General features: G+C 46.0%; 1 protein-coding gene across 1 annotated transcript in view; it reads right to left on the bottom strand.

The window, feature by feature from the left end:
• Positions 1–1961: 1961 nt before the first annotated feature.
• NSFL1C (NSFL1 cofactor) overlaps positions 1962–16114 on the bottom strand; it is a 401445-nt gene continuing 387292 nt past the window's right edge. Inside the window, exons 5-10 of the mRNA XM_050745194.1 lie at positions 14718–14883; positions 14002–14094; positions 12814–12923; positions 12276–12413; positions 5463–5627; positions 1962–3709 (exon numbers count right to left, since the gene is read on the bottom strand). Of these exons, the coding sequence (XP_050601151.1) occupies positions 3547–3709; positions 5463–5627; positions 12276–12413; positions 12814–12923; positions 14002–14094; positions 14718–14883 (835 nt within the window). The 3' untranslated portion in view covers positions 1962–3546. The remainder of the gene's footprint in view (positions 3710–5462; positions 5628–12275; positions 12414–12813; positions 12924–14001; positions 14095–14717; positions 14884–16114) is intronic.

Genomic DNA, 16114 nt, shown 5'->3' on the forward strand with positions numbered 1-16114 from the left:
ACGCCCCCTCGTGGCTGAGAACCTGCTTTGGGAGGAGGGACTGCAGTTGCCAAGCATGCACCACATGGCGGTGCTTTAAGCCTTCTTGCCTTCCATCCTTTTATATAAGGTCTGGTCTCCATTTCACAGGTTCATGCAAGCACACACTTGTTGAGGATCTACTATGCGTCAGGCACCATGCCACTTGCTCCGGATACAAGAGTGAGGAACAGGCATTTTTGCCCTCATGGAGTCTATAATCTAGTGGGGGACCAAGGAAACAAGCACATTAATAGAGTACATATTAGAGCAGAGAGAAGAAAAATGCAGCAGGTCAAAGGGATGGAGGGTGGTGGGAAGGGGCCAGGGCCTATAGGGCTATGCAGGTCTTAGAAGTTTCCAGGGGTAATGGAAAGCTACCAAGGACGTTAAAGGATGGGGTGGCAGGTTGCAGTTAATGGTGCAAAAGAAGCCCTCTGCCTGGGTGGGTCAAGGGCAGAAGCTGGGGTACTGATGAGATTCTGCAGTCATAGGTGAGTGACTATGGAAGCTGGCCCAGGTGATCGCAGGGGAGGGGTGACCAGGGGCACCTAGAGGATTGCTGATGGACTGGACACGGCATGAGATGAGGCCATTGAAACAGAGAGGCACAGTCACACAGTGCAGGAGCTGGCTCAGACTGGGACCTGGGACAGATGCTACAAGTCAAAGTGTTTTCTACTCTGCTTCCCTGTCCTGGCCTGGGAAGAGAGTGTGGCCTGGAAGAGGGGGACTGGGATCCCCAGCCACAGACCTAAAACACAGGAGCCCAACCCCATTTAAAGAAGGCAGGCCTTTTATTTGGGCCTGGGAGTCCAGAGTTGGCAGTTCTCTCTGAAATGCCGGGAGTTAGGAGACAGGGAGCAGCAGTGAACCCTTATTTCTGTACCAGCTGCTTCCCCTGAATGAGCTCTAAGTAATCTCTCAGCTCCTGGCAGGGAAGGGCATGCTTTGTCCTATGGATGGGCATGAAAAAGGCCACAGCCCCTTTGGAAGACACTTTGGAAAGCCATTAAAGCCATGTCCAGCTCTTGCCCCACATGCTTGCTTCTTCCCTGGTCTTCTGATGAGGAAGCAGTCGGATCTGTGCAAGACTCTACCCACAGGGTTGCTGGGCATGATTGTTAACAAGATCAAACAACTCACATCCCACAGCAGAGACTAGTTAAAACTGCACTTTTAGAAAGGGCATCATGACAATTACTTTGCCTTTTTCATTTTGATGAATTTTGGATATCTACCAAGGCATGTCCAATGAACTGACATGCATCCTTGGCCTGGCCCATTTAATGCCAGGAGGTTCTCTTACCAATCAGTTTTTGGGGAGATTCAAAATGCCCCAGTTGAGAACTGAATTCAGAAGCCCCGGAACCAGTGGCTATGGTTTTTCTTTTAAACCTGTGAAAGCCTATCTGGGTGGATGGGCCTTTCCATCTAGACTGCCCAAAACAGAAAACTAGGGCTGGGAACATCCTTCCCCAGCCTGGAACCAGACCAGTGTGATCCCTGGTCCAAGGTCAGAGGGACTGTCTCTCAACTGTGGTAGCTGCATCAACAATATAGGTAAGCGATCACCTGCCTTGCTTACTTCCCAGAGGTGCTGGGGGCCCTTTGCAAACTACTGTAGATGATACAGGTTTTAAGTGGGTGTTTTTACAATCTCTTCTGCAATATACTAATTACGCAGACACTGTGAGGAGGAGGGGGGGGAGGTCAAGTGTATGTACATGGGCCTGGCAGTTACGGATGGAGTGTATACTGCACTCCATGGAGGCTGAATGTGGGCTCTGGATGGGAACAGGCAGTACCTTACCACTGACTGGCAGTGTGACTGGGGCTCAAGGTTTTGCACTGTGAAGTGGGACCTTTGTGAAGCACTAAAGCACCTCTGCTGGCTGCTGTAGTTTCTGTCAAAGCAACCCATTAGAAAGTACAAAAGTCCATTGTCCTCATTCTGGTTTTTAATGTTCAAGGTGACAACAGTGTACAGTTTTTCCAGACCCATATGTAGGTTCCACAGTAATCTCCACCTGTTGGAGAAAACACCATGACAGATGCCATTGCCCCAGCAGGTCACTGCCAGTGTGGGAACTTTGGGATCAAAAGCACCAAGCCAAGTCCCTTGCTCAGGATGGGTCTTGGTTGAAACCACAAGCCCTTCTGCAGTTCTAGGTGGATGTAGTGTTGGTTCTTGGCTCATTGCAGGGGTGAAGCAGGAAACAGAAAGACTGGTGAGGCCTGCTTGGAAAGAGGATCGAGGCACATTACGATTCCAAACCAGGAGATCCTGAGTCAGCACTGATTCTAAGTCTCTGGTTTGTTTAATAGGGGAAAGGATTCCATCCAAGAGCCCAATGGGCCTCCTCTCCCAAACCTGCATAGGAAGCAAACTTATGAGGGTGATGGAGGGTCTTTACCAGGCTAGGACTACTGCCTATGTTTCTGCAAGTCACAAGTCAGCAGGTCAAAGAACAACTGTGAAGCAGAATCTGCTAAGCAAAGCCAAGTAGTGACACTCACTTCCAAAACATACCCAGCAGAAGCCTCCTGCACGTACCAACAGTGACAGATGCTTGTAGCACAGGAAACTCACCCCTTCTTCAACAGTTGATTTGATTTGCCACACATCACTAGTGAACAGCTGGGTGGCATTTTGACTGTTTATCTTTTAGGGCAAGATACCCTGATTCTGAACTCACTTGGGTTGGGTTGGCATGAGCTGTATCCTAGTGAAAAAAATACCCCACCTACCTCCTAGGTCCACTCAAGACTTCTGCACGTGGAGGAAATCAAACCATAAAGGAGCCCATAAGAATACCCAGGAGGTGAGCAGTCTGGATGGTGACGGAGGAAAGGGCCAGGCAGGCAGGTGGAACAGAATCTCAACTGGCCAAGGCCTGGCAAGATTGGATTTCCCAGGGGTTGAGTAAAAGGAGCACAGGGAAGTATTTATTTTCACCTTCTGAAGACACTGTGTGCATGTAGCTCTGACTTCCCACTTTTAGGGGACTCTGGCTGCTGCCCAGTTTTATCTGGGCAAGTGATATATTCTCTTGGGAACAAGTGGTGGCAAAGCCTCTTTCAACACATTTCCCCTCCTTCCTCCAGTGATCGTTGGGGCTGGCAGGTGGGACACACTAGTGAATAAGCCTTGTGTGCCACAAGTTTTTATGTAGAGAAGATGGAAGGAAGTTTCCTCCCACAGGCCCCAAGATAAATATAATTTTAAAGCAATTAAAGCCTGCTTCAGTGGGAGAGTTTCCGTACAACATGCTGGTGATATTCCTTCAATTTTTTTGGTTGTTTTTATTTTTTTTTCATTAAAGTCCATTGATCGTCACAAAAACCCAGGAAATGCAACTAAGGAGAAAACAAATGTCCAACCAAGATCTAAGAACCCAGAGCTATGGAGGAGACGTCGCACTGGACTGCTGGGTGTGCACAAGGGGGCAGGAGGGGCGATCCTCATGGGGCATGGCCACTGGCCATGGGAAACACAGGAGGGACGCCAGGCAGCTGGCTGGGCGGTTATGTTAACCGCTGCACGATGACAGCATTGAGCAGGTTGGCTTCCTTCAGGGTCTGGCTCTCATCAGCCAGCTCTTTGTTCGGGAAAGTAGTCATGAGGATAAAGCTGGTGGCAGCCATGGCTGGCCGGGCATCCACGATGAAGAGTCGGATGTCGCTGATCCTGCAGGAGTTGGGGAAGTGGTGAGCAGTGCCCTCCTCTGTTGTCCACACCCCTGCCCTGTGGAAAGCTAAACACCTCGCAAATCCCCTTCCCTGACCTTCTCCACAGAACAGCGAAAGCTACGCTCAGGCATGTGGGACCATGTCCCTTTCTTGCCAAGAGTCCTTCACTGCTGTTTCTATTTTCCTTGAGATAAACATCAACAACCCTACTGGGTTCCCAAGGCCTGCCTAATTTTATACCACCCTCTTTCCCCTCAATCTCTTCTCCCCACTTTTGGTTCATCAGGCCATACTCTCTTCCCACATTTGGGTCCTTCTTTCCAGAGGCCCCCCTGCCTGATCCCCTTCCTGTAATCCTAATCACAACTCAGGCCTTGGATCAAATGCCACCTCCTCAGGACAGCCTTCCTTAGCTCCTTATCTCCATCCCTGGCCCTCCTTCCACATTTATGGAATGATCTGATTAGTGTCTCCTCCTGCAGCTCATGAATTTTCATAAGGGCAGTATATGTCTGTTTTGTATGTCACAGGAATCACAAACTATTTGTCAGAAATTAACGGTCAACTTCTCAGGGCCAGGAATCGTTTCTCCAGACACTGCCTGTCTTCTGAACCTGGAGATCATATGAGAATGAAACCACCTGGAAACAATGCCTCCTTCCCTACAGCACTTAAACAGAAGTTTCCTTTTTGCCCCAAGCCCCTAAAATCTATGTAACTTACAATTTGGCACATCTAAGGGCGTGGACCTGCAGGATTCTGCCTGTGACTTTTAGCAAACCAAGCCTTGTCACCCAGCGAAGCTCTCTGCATGGGCTGTCCACCTTGGGAGTGGGCAGCAGTGTGCTGGGCTTAATGAGTGAAACGAAACTGAGGCAAGTAACTCACATCACTGGGATGGGTCACTCCCTTAACCACCAGACACTTGAGTGTAATGAAGGTTCCTGATGAAGGAGGTCTGAACAGGCTCTAGATGCTCCTGGCTCATAGCTGGGGCTTGTCTCCCGCTTTTACTCACAGGCGAGCCCAGTCGATACTCAATAATTGTCAAACAATTCACTGACCCCACATGTGGGTGCTGGCTTAGTTGGTTCATGACCAATAAAATTTAGACACTTCTGTTCTACAGAAAGGAGATACCAAATATATTTACTGGCAACAGTCCTCTAGCACCTCTCCTACTAGTCTCTTCCCTTTGCTGCGCCTCAGTCTCCCCATCTTTAAAATGAAGGAGGAACTGATCCAGCCCAGATGGTCTGAGATGTAGAACAGGCATTCTCGACAGCCAGATCTAGAAGAGATCTTCCTGGCCCAGTGGTTTTCACAGGCCGCTTGTGGGGAGGGAGGTGGAGGAAGCCAGGTGAGTGGGATGCTGGCACTGTAACCCCTTCTCCTCTATCAACCACAGCAGTTCTAATTTGATCTCTTCACAGGACTTTAGAATAAGACTTCCTCTGAACAGTCTGGTAGCTTAAAAAAGCCCTGAGAAATCCAATACCCTAATTTTACAGATGAAGAATGAGACACACGGGGTGGGGGAAGTTAACAGTCACCGACCACACTAATGGAAAAGTGGGGACCAGAACCTAAGGCTTCAGACTTGTATTCCTTACCACCCTCGTGTCTGTTTTGGGGAAAGCATGGAGTGCCTGCTGGTGTTTAGGAGGAAGAACGGCTCTCTGCTTCCCACACATTTGCGTGAGTCCCAGAGGACGCTCCTAGAATAAGCAAGGCCACACAATGCAAGGTACCTGTGGCTGTGGTTAAATTTCTGCACCAGCCTCCCGCCGTCTGCAAGCCGAATTTGGATGTTTGTGGTAGGCTCTGATTCGTCGATTAAGATGGAAGAGCTGGCTTTGGCTTCATTTTCTGCCTGTTGGGCTGGAGAGCTGGTACTCAACACCTGGGGGGCAGTGCTGAGGAGAGAGGATGGCATCAGGACACAAGCAGAAACAAGGCCCCTGGCAAAAAGGGAATCCCCTCTTGGACTGTTACTGAGCATTTGCTATGCTCCTGTCATTGTTTGGTGCTGCTGAGCTATTGACCCAGACAGGGAGAACTGTGCCCTTGTGGTCCAGCAGAATTAGCTTCAAACCCCAAGTCATATGTTTCATATGTTATTGCTAGCTCTCTTGCTCCTGAGTAATGTGGGCAAGTTACTCGGCCTTATTCCTCCTTGGTGTCTTCACCTGAACAAGGGCTTGAAGGAAGGAAAGCAGGACAGCCTAGGGTGGGAGAGACAGGGTCATAAGGCTAGAAGACATAATAGACCAGGGTCAGTTTTAGTCTCAATGGAGTGGTAGAGGGGAGTGTTCCAAGTCTGCAGGTGAGGCAGCCTTGGCACAGCCTGGCAGGTGAGTGGCAGGTTGCAGGCGAAGCAGTCCAGATTCTTCCTCTGTGATGGAATTTTCAGGCCTGCATTACCTAGTGCACCTCACTCATATGTGTGTCTGTACTCATACATCCACTATTGAGGGCAGGGGAGAGAGTTCTGAAGGGCGCTGAAAAGCCAATCAAGTGCTGGGTACTGCTGGGATTCATCATACAATGAACAGGACATGGTGTCTGCCAGTGTTAGATTTCATATCTCAGAATCACATGGACCAGGGTTTGAATTACTCAAACATGCTTACTTTCAACAAAGGTAGTAATTAGATTTTTAAAGGGTTAAGGCTATAGGCCTTGCTCAGTTTTTGTGAGGATTAAAGGGGAAAATTGCATAATGCACTCAGGATGGCTGACAAACACAAAATGCACAAGGACTCCCACTTCTCCACAACTGTATGGAGCCACCTTCTCTCCTCCAAACTACCTGTTCACTTCACTCCCAGTCTTTCTCTTAGCAGATGACCTGACCTAGACCTCTGAAAAGAAGCAAGGCCATTAGATAAGCCTTCGCTTCCCCTCAAAGCCTCTAATTAGATCAGTTCTTGTACCTTACCCTTCCCCCTTCACAGCCCCAAAAATGGTACTCAGAGCAAATCCAACTGAAAGTGCTTTCCAAAGTGTGTTCCATAGGAAGGAAGGTGTGGGAAAGGCCACATAACACACCAGCAGCTTCAGAGGCCATTGGCACATTAAAAGTTTTGAGAAACTGCACAGTTCAATACCGCCCTGAAGCATATAATTAAAGAATGACTGAAAAGTGAACTTATTCTTTTCTGTGAATGTGAAAAATATGGACTTAGAGAATTACAAAGTAGAGCTCAGAAGAGAATGTCGCCCACATTACTAGCACTAGAGAAGCTGCTTCTATGCATCAGTCACACAGCATGTGGGACTCAAAAAGTGTAGGCTGGGACACAGAGTTTAAATGACACCACCATAGGCCACAAGAGTTGCTTGGAAATAGTGAAGAGGTAAATCTCATATACCTGTAAATGCCTAAGCTCTGCACCAAGCTTTTCCAACCACCCATGGCTCATGGGCCGTATGCGGCCCAGGACAGCTTTGAACGCAGCCCAACACAAGTTCGTAAACTGTCTTAAAACGTTATGTTTTTTTTTTTTTTTTTGCTTTTTTGTTGTTGTTGTTGTTAGCTCATCAGCTATCATTAGTATTAGTGTATTTCATGTGTGGCCCAAGGCAATTCTTCTTCTTTCAATGTGGCTCAGGGAAGCCAAAAGACTGGACATTCCTGATCTACACTATCTTGTTTTGTTCGTTAGTTTCACAGACATTAGGTCAACTCTCCAATTAGACTTCAGGCAGCCTGTCCCTCAACTATTTACAATAATTCAAAGTACATGTACTCATTGAAAACACTGCCTGCCAGAAAGGGAACTATAACATTTTCAGTCAGGCCTAAAATGAGAAAGAAGCTGTTAAGCCAAAATAGCTGATATCTATTCAGGCAATGGGGTGGAGAGTAGAAAAAACAGGAGTGACATTTACACCGACTTTGTGCAGGGATTGTCTAAAGGAGCTTTCAGTCATGATCTCACTGAATCACCACAACCATCCTTTGAGATGGGTGTAATCTCCATTTTATAGATGAGAAAACAGACACACATGCTATGGATCATTTTTTAAAACTCATGCAATAAACAAGCTTTCTTTCAGTATATATTCTGTGTATTCCCACCAGCCAGGATTTTGTCAAGCTTTACAGTTAGGATGGTTTACTTTAGAAAAATAATATTTACATTGAAAATGCTTTCTCAAACTTCTCCTTGAGTGTCATTCCTCACTTACGAGCTGATGACCCTCAGCAAGTTACTGAGCATCTTGGCACCTCAATTTCCTTTTCTATAAAATGGAGATACTCTCCTTACCACATCTCCATGCCTTTTAGGGGGAAGCAGTCTCTACTGTCCCTATTATTAAGGAGAGTTGGTGTGACGCTAGAGAAATGGCACAATCTTTGGAGCTATGCCACCTACCATTTGGCCTCCGCTCTGCCACTAAACTAAACAAGCAGTGTGGCCTTAGGCAAGTCACAACTTCCCGGGGCTTCAGTGTCTTCGTGTGTAAAATGAGGAGCTGTTCTGTTTTGAGGATGAGACGAGATAATGTGCATGCAAGGCCTGATATTTAGGAAATCCTCCACACAAGGAAGCAGTTGCTGTTTGGGTTTGCTTCCCAGCACGTCCTGTTGCAGATGGCTGGTGGCTCATCACTGGAAGAGATGAGGAAAGTCTGATGCCTGGACTTGGCTGTGCTGCTTCTGACTGGTTGTTTCTCTTACACACTCCCTGAAAATTAGGTGAGGCAGGGTGGCCTGATAAATATGGTGACTGTTTATGAGGCACCCATTCCTAAGCCAGGCCCTGTGCTGAGTACTTCACATGTATTAACCCACATTACTTAACCCACAGGCTTAACCCCCAGCCTATGAGGTAGGGATTCATCATCTCCACTTTACAGATGAGGAAACTGAGGCACAACAGGGTTAAGCAACTTGCCCAAAATTCCAGTGTTGGTTCACGGAGGAGGCAGTATACAATCCGACCTGTCTGGCTCTCCATCCTGTGCTCTTCACACTGTCCCACTCTCCTGTCGGGCCTTACAGTCAGACAGATATAGGCTTGGATTTCAAGACCCAGTTTCCTCATCAAAAAAACAGAGTTAAAACTTCCCAGATAGTTGAGAAAATAGCTAAAAACATGCACTGTACCCAGCACATACTAAAAACACAAACAAATGTCTATGTGGCTATGCAAGAATATCCAGGATGCTATGCAGGTTGGCAGGTAAGGGCAGAGACTGGAGGGACCCAGCTCTGCACTGGCCAGCAATATGGATCTCACCAAGTCTCAGGGTCCTTCTTTCTAGAATGGGGATCAAAACAGGATTAAAGAAGATAAAACATGTGAAATACTTTGCATAGTGCTTAGCTAACAACATAAAACACTCGACCAGCCACTTACTATCATTCTTCAAGGTCCTGCCCCACTTATATTTGCCTCAATTCTGGACCTAAATCCATTGGAAATGCTATCAGCTGCCCATGGGCTGTAAGTGGAAGGTCACCTGACAGGCATTCCCAGTCTGTGCTGCTCTCAAGGAGGACAGGGAGTAGAAGAGGAGGAGAAAACTGAAGACCAGGCCTCCTGATTCTTCAAATAAAAAGAGCACATCATTTAAAGAACATTAGTTCCATAGTGCTCTAATCATCCCGCAGGGCAGCCACATACATCTGTTCAAAGGAGCTGGTCTGTCAGCTCTTCCTGAGAACTGCCAACAGCTGGGCTACTGCTCCCAATGAGCGGCTGGCCATCTGCAGCTGTTTGACTCACAGGCAGGAAAGGTTAGAGCAGATGTCTATAAATAGTGTTTTTGGTGTCTCCCTGCAAACATAGTAAATTATGGGGAAAATGAGTCTCAATCCAAGAGCCTGAATCACCCAACTCCTCCTGTCTTTACAGTGGGAATAAACTGGCACTCGGTACTTTCTTGCCACTGTTACAAATCCTGAGACCAGTCATATTCTCCACAAAAATAACCACTAGAGACGGCACAGGAGCAGCTAAAGCTCACTTCCAGCAGCAGTGACCCCTCCTTTCAAGTGCACTCTTGCTGTTTGCAATTCGAACCTTCAGATCAGCTCCCAACCCAAACAAACTAGCGTCAAACCTAAAACAACAACAAAATTCTCTGGTTTCTCTTCAAATTGTATACACCTTTTGCCTTTTACTAAAACAACATTTAATACAACTGAATTTTCTCAAATCTTTGAACTGAGACAACTTATTCATTCACTTGAAGCATTTTCCCAGATAATTAAGATTTTGAAAAAGCCCAGCAATGACTGATTTTTGAAGCAAATCTGAGAAAATTTTCTTGAACTTTTGGCTTCTGATCATTTTGGTTCACAAGACAATGAAAAATGTAGTAAAACTTATGGGAAAACACTAAAGCAGCTGTCTTAGACTGAAAAGCTAAAGTCCCATCTCACCTAGCTATATAAAACTGTGGCTGGTTTTTTTTTTTTTAAGCTAAGTTTTCATAAAAAGCCAGAACTGAAATAAAATGCAAGTGGAACTGGCAGTGAACACTTACTTTGTTGATAAACATCATGGTGACATCAAGTTCTATCTTGTACTTATTCTCCACACTAATATTTATTTCTGTCATGCTAAAATAGACTATTTAAAGATATTTTAATTTTCTGAGATGCAGAGTTTCACACACATAATATGGTTAGACTTTCTGATAGTAGAAGCATTTCCTGTTAGTATTATAAAATCATACCCAAAGTGCCTCCCTTGTAACTGGCAGTGAGCGTAAAAAGTATAACCTTTTGATCGGCAATTTGACATCTTAAAAATATGAAGCCCTTTTGAAACAATAATCCTATGTCTAGCCCAAGATTAAAGAGTATACGAAGATTTAATTACAGATATTCACTGTAATGTTGTAATTCTGGTAGCTGCCTAAATGTTTAACAGTAGGGACTGGTTAAATTACAGCACATTTGTGGGCTAAAAAATTATGTAAGCATTATAATTAAAAGTGTAGAAATAAACTCACTGATATAGGATGACAGCCATACTTCACGGATAAAGCAGAAAGCAGGTGATAAAACAGCATGTTTACAAACACATGCAAATGAGTAAGAGAAGAAAGAAACACTTGCCAGATATTTCTGGGTGTTAGGTTTAGGACAGCTTTTATTCTTTACCTGCACTTTGTATTAAGATGAACATGCATCACTTTAATAATCAAAGAAAAAGAAAATTAGGTGCCCTATAAAGCTCATCACAACTGACAGGGACACTCTGTAAGACTAGCTGTCCTGGGCTAGTCCACGGCCCTTGACACAGTAGACGAAATGATGAGAATAGGGATGACTTAACTATTTTGGGTCTGCTAAATCTAATACCCTGAGCTCTAACCCTTGCTCCTGATGAGGCATGAATGGTCAATAGGCAGGTAAGGGATTCTAGCAGAGGGCCAGCCAGAAGCTCAGAGGGCATGGTTGCTGGAAGACCAAGCTTTGATCCCTGAAGACAGTGAGGTGAGCAAGGGCAGTATCTACTTTGAGAACTGCCAGATCTAGGTTAGAAAGGATGTCTCATTGTGCAGGAGTGCAGGAAGGAATGCCAGTCAGAAGGCCTGGGGTCCTGGCTCTAACACAGACCACACACAAGGACAGGCCCCTAATGTCCAAGAGCCTCAGCTTTCTCTCTATAAAATAAGGATCATATTGGCAAGAAGGGTCACTATGCTCTGAATGCCTACCATGTGCACAGTTCCCTCTGAAGAACACTAATCAGGTGACCCCATGGCCTTGGCCAAAGCTAAGTGGATCCTGAGAGAAGGCAGCCTACCTATGGGTTGGCCAAGAGTCTGCTGGGAAAACTGTATGAGGGATACCAGTGACTATTAACCAATCAGATATCATCAGAGGGTTTGAATAGAAGATAAAGAATGTCTGTTAGTAGAGGGTACAGGAGTGAGAAGGCAGTGGCAGAGGACACAAGGCAGAAAAAGTCACAAGTGGCAGAGTGAGTGTCAGGAAGGGCCAAATAAGTAGAAATAAGAGCTGCTGAGCTGCCATAACGGTGGCACACCAGCCTGCAAAGGGGCAGCAAGGTTCTTGAGCGTCCCTGCATCCTGAGCAACCCACCACGAGGCCTGGCTGGATGAGAGACTGTAATTCCTTATTCCCCTTGGAATCCCCATTTCAGCCTTAAGCCATCAAGGAGATGACACCTTCCCTGAACACCCTAGATTACTGATCCATAGTAGCAATTATGTTACACTCTCTGCTTACATTGACTGCTAACTATGGAACAATGTTCTACATGTATCAGCTCACTTATTCCTTGCAACAATAATCCTAGGAGGTATGGACTCTTATTAGTACCAACTTATGGTTGGGGAAACTGAGGCTATACAGTCCAAGGTCACACTGCTAGAAAGTGAAGAAGCAGAGATATAAACTCAGGTCTGTTAACTCCAAAGTCCATGTTCTCCACACTGTTCCTCCCATAGAAATACAATTTGAAGTATTTTGTAAACAGTAAAGAGCTAATAACCAAAGTGAGTGATACACAAGGTCTGCTGGGTTTGGCAGGTGTGACTGACACAGTCTGGCTCTCACCTGTGCTGCTCCTTACCTGCCTAGTTTCTGACCCTCGCCAGTGAAGGCTTTGAAGGCTCCTTTGGGCTTCACAAAGTCCTCGTCCCGATGGTCCTCCATATCCAAGTTCACCTGTCCACCGTGAGCTAGCCTCCGCAGCTCTGCTGGCACCTCCCTGTGGGAGAAAAGGCCATGCTGGGGTCCACAGAGAGAAGATGGAAATGACAGTGATGGGGAAAAGGGGAGAAGAAACCTCTCAGTCCCACAGAGAAAACTGCTGAGTTTCTCCAGGGAGCAGGCTACTCTGGTGGCTACCTGTCTGCCTCCACCTTTTCTCTTGTTTGCTCAGCCATGGCCGACACCTATTTCTTATTTGGCCACTTAGGTCTGCCTCAGGCCCAAAGGGGAAAAATGGACACACAAGGTTTTTGGAGCAGATCTATGAATCTGTATCTCAACTATGCTGAATCTGCTTCAAACAATTTACTTTACAAATAATCAACATTCTGCCTTCTTCTTTCCCAACTGCTATCCACTCGCTGATTTGGGACCTGGAGGAGGGCTTTTTCACTCACCCTCTGCGGATAGACTCCAGAAACTGGGCATTGGATGGATCTTGGTAGCTTCTGAGTTCTCCATTATCCAGGCTGAATCCACTCTTCCAGAGTTTCAATACTACATGAACCTGTGATGACAGGGAGTAAACAGTTACCAGGGATCTGGTAAGCATAACAATTTGAACTTGCAAATTAGCAGGTTTTTACTATTTCTCAGTGTTGCTACTATCAAAACACACATAGACACACATATATACATGTGTGCATAAGCAATTCAACAAGCAAACTAAGTAAGCATTAACCTAGAATAGGAAGGTGATCTAGCACAGACTAAGAGCAGGGGTTTTGTTTTAGGAGAGCTGAGGCTGCATCTTGACTGTGCCACTCACTAGCTAGATGGCTCTGGGCAGGTGACCCAGTTGACACTTTGCTTGTGCTTGGTATGCAGTGAGTGTCCGACTAAACTACCATGGCAAATCTTGCTTGTGGACTATTCCACAGTCATTAAAAATGTTATCTACAAGTTCTGTTAACAACAACTCCCATACACATTCACAGCAACGGGTCTAGAAGGCTAAAAACCAATGCATTAGCAGCTGCCTCGGAGGATAAAATGTTTATTTTCTTCTTACTTGACTTTATTTTGGAATAAAACCCAAAATTATTTAAAACATATTATAGAAATCAATGATCACAAGACTACAAGAAAATGTTTGTGGTATAATATTGAATAAAAAAGACTCAAAATTGTGTGTATGATTACACTTGTGGGGAGGGGGACCCTATGCACAGGGCCAAATAGTGGACAATGAGGAAAACTGGAAAAAAAAAAAAAAGAAAGAAAAAAAAATTGGTGTTAAGTCTTCTCTGGGGGTCTGAAGACAAGTTCTTCAGCTATACTCACATCACTGAAGAATCCCAGATACACTGTACCTCTGCCTGAGATCCACGGGCTGCTCAAAAAACTCCTTCATTTGCCCATCCCCTTTCCCCACCTGTTCTCACCAGCTCTCTCACCCAGCACCCATGAAAGCTGCCTTTGATTTTCCAGTAAGCCTCTCTGTTCGTGAACCACAGCAAGGGCACTATGTCTGTTAGCTTCCCTTTCAGAGGCTGCTGGTTCATGCACAATATGTAACCAATCCCTTCAGAAAAATGACAGAACAGTCTACAGGCTTCCCTCATGCAAGGTGGATGCACACTCACATCTTGGCTGGAATGCTGCCTCTTTTCTCCTGCCACATAGGCAGACTCTTCCTCTGGTGCTGCCCCAAGGCGGTAGCCACCTCCTGCAAATGGCTATAAGGGACAAGTTCATACACATTTGAGAGGTTGGTCCGTAGTAAAAGGGTTACTCAGATATAATGATATATATATCTTAGGTAAGAGGAAGAAAGAGGAATGGGTTCCTGATCAAGCATGTTAGCTACTAGATGCATTTTCTCTGATATCAGACTCAGTGCCTACATGGCCAGGCAGTATGGTAAATGAATCAGGTGGCCAGAATTGGGCTAAGAGCTGGAAGGGGCAGTGCCTGGCTAAAGGAAACAGATGCTACTAAACTCTCATTAACCATGACCATGTAGGAATTTGGGTACAGGATTCCCAAAGGAGACAGAAATCCCTATTTTACTATTAATTCAAGTAAAACAAAATAAAACTCCAAATAAGTCAAACTGGATAGGCCAAACAAAACATGTATGCAGAACCCAATCTAGACCATAGGCTATAGGTTTAAAAACTCTGCCCCAAATCTTGGTTCCACGTTAAAGGGTGAGAGAAACTACACTCGCGTTCTGCACAGAAGACCAAGTAAGCACATGAAAAAAAGAAAAAAAATCAGTCACTACCGAGGTGAAGAAGGTGGCATTCCCAGTTCTGGAATTTCAGTCTTGTGGACAGACAACGACCCTTATACTCACTCTCGGTTTACTGGTCTCTCCAGGGCTCTTGGTCACTCGCTCCACAGCTACAGCTCCATGCTCTTTGGCACCTTTAAAGAGATCATCCACCAGCTCGTTGGGACTTTTCTTCCTGGGAGGGCCAACAATCTGCTGTCCACTTCTCTCTGAGCCCCCAGCATAAAACCTGTGTACAAAATACACCTCTAACATGAAACACTCATGGAAAACATGAATAGAGCATGTGCCAGGTTGGTGCTGGGCACACTGAGGCAAAGGGTACAACGCTTGTCTTTAAAGAACTTACTGGCTAGCTGGGAACACATGGAAGGAGGCAAGCAGGTACAATGCAGTGTGAGCAGCAACAGAAGTCAGTAAGGGAACACTGGGTGGGAAGGACAGCCAAGACTTCCTATAAGGGTGTCTTCTGGGCCGAGTCTTAAGGATGAGGATGAGTTTATTAGGTGAACAAATTGGGGAAAGGCATTCCAGGCATGCAAAACAGCTTATCAGCTCAGGAGAGAGTCTCAGCTGGGAAATATCAATCTGGTGGCCAAGCTCCTCTCCAGGAGACAGTGACTGCAGTCATAGTCAGAAGTATCCACCACTAGAGACTCGGGGTTAATGGTGGCACTGGCATGGTTAGTACAAGCAGCTAGGCTCCAGTCTTGGCTCTGCCACTGTGTGTCCTGGGTAAGCCAGTGCACTACTCTGTAACTCACTTTCCTTGTCTTTGAAATGGGAGGGAAGGACCACATGCCCTACCTACCTGCTCCTTAAGTCAGAGCCGTGAGGTTCAAATCAGCAGATGTATGCAAAAGAACAAGCACAGAGTAATGCACACAGGTAAGGTGGTGTGACACAGCACCAGGAGCTCCCCCAAGCCTCACCTCACCTTGCCATTCATGTGACACACACTGTGGCCCCTGAGGAAAGGGTATTGGAGGTCAGAGAAGCTCCAATCTCAAATACAAGCCCCAAGACACCCACACTGGGCTTTGCAACAGGCCAGGCATGGCTTGAGATAATAAAATTAGTACTTTTTTATATGGGTCTGAAAACCAGCTGTCATGCAGCCTGGCCCCACTGCCTCCTTATTACTCCTAGTCAGAGCTAAGTCAACGGCTTGTCCCCAAGGGGGAAAAATCGAGAACCTATAAACATTAGGCTCAGCCTTCTATTTCCTGACATTCACCAGGGAACGAGAGGCAAAGCCACAGGCCCTGACAAGGACAACAGTACCAGTGTCCTTTCAGTCTGAAATGCTGAGGGGTCAAGGAAGTAAGCGGAATGTGAAATAAAGGAAGGTCATCGCCTGGAGGATGTGACTGGGTGGGAACAGAATGAGAAAGTCATTTATGAGCTGGGCATTCACGTACTTGATGACACTGTGTTTCACTCAGGAGTGTAAAACCCTA

Source organism: Macaca thibetana, chromosome 10 (genome assembly GCF_024542745.1).
Source record: "Macaca thibetana thibetana isolate TM-01 chromosome 10, ASM2454274v1, whole genome shotgun sequence".
Classification (NCBI taxonomy): Eukaryota; Metazoa; Chordata; class Mammalia; order Primates; family Cercopithecidae; genus Macaca; species Macaca thibetana.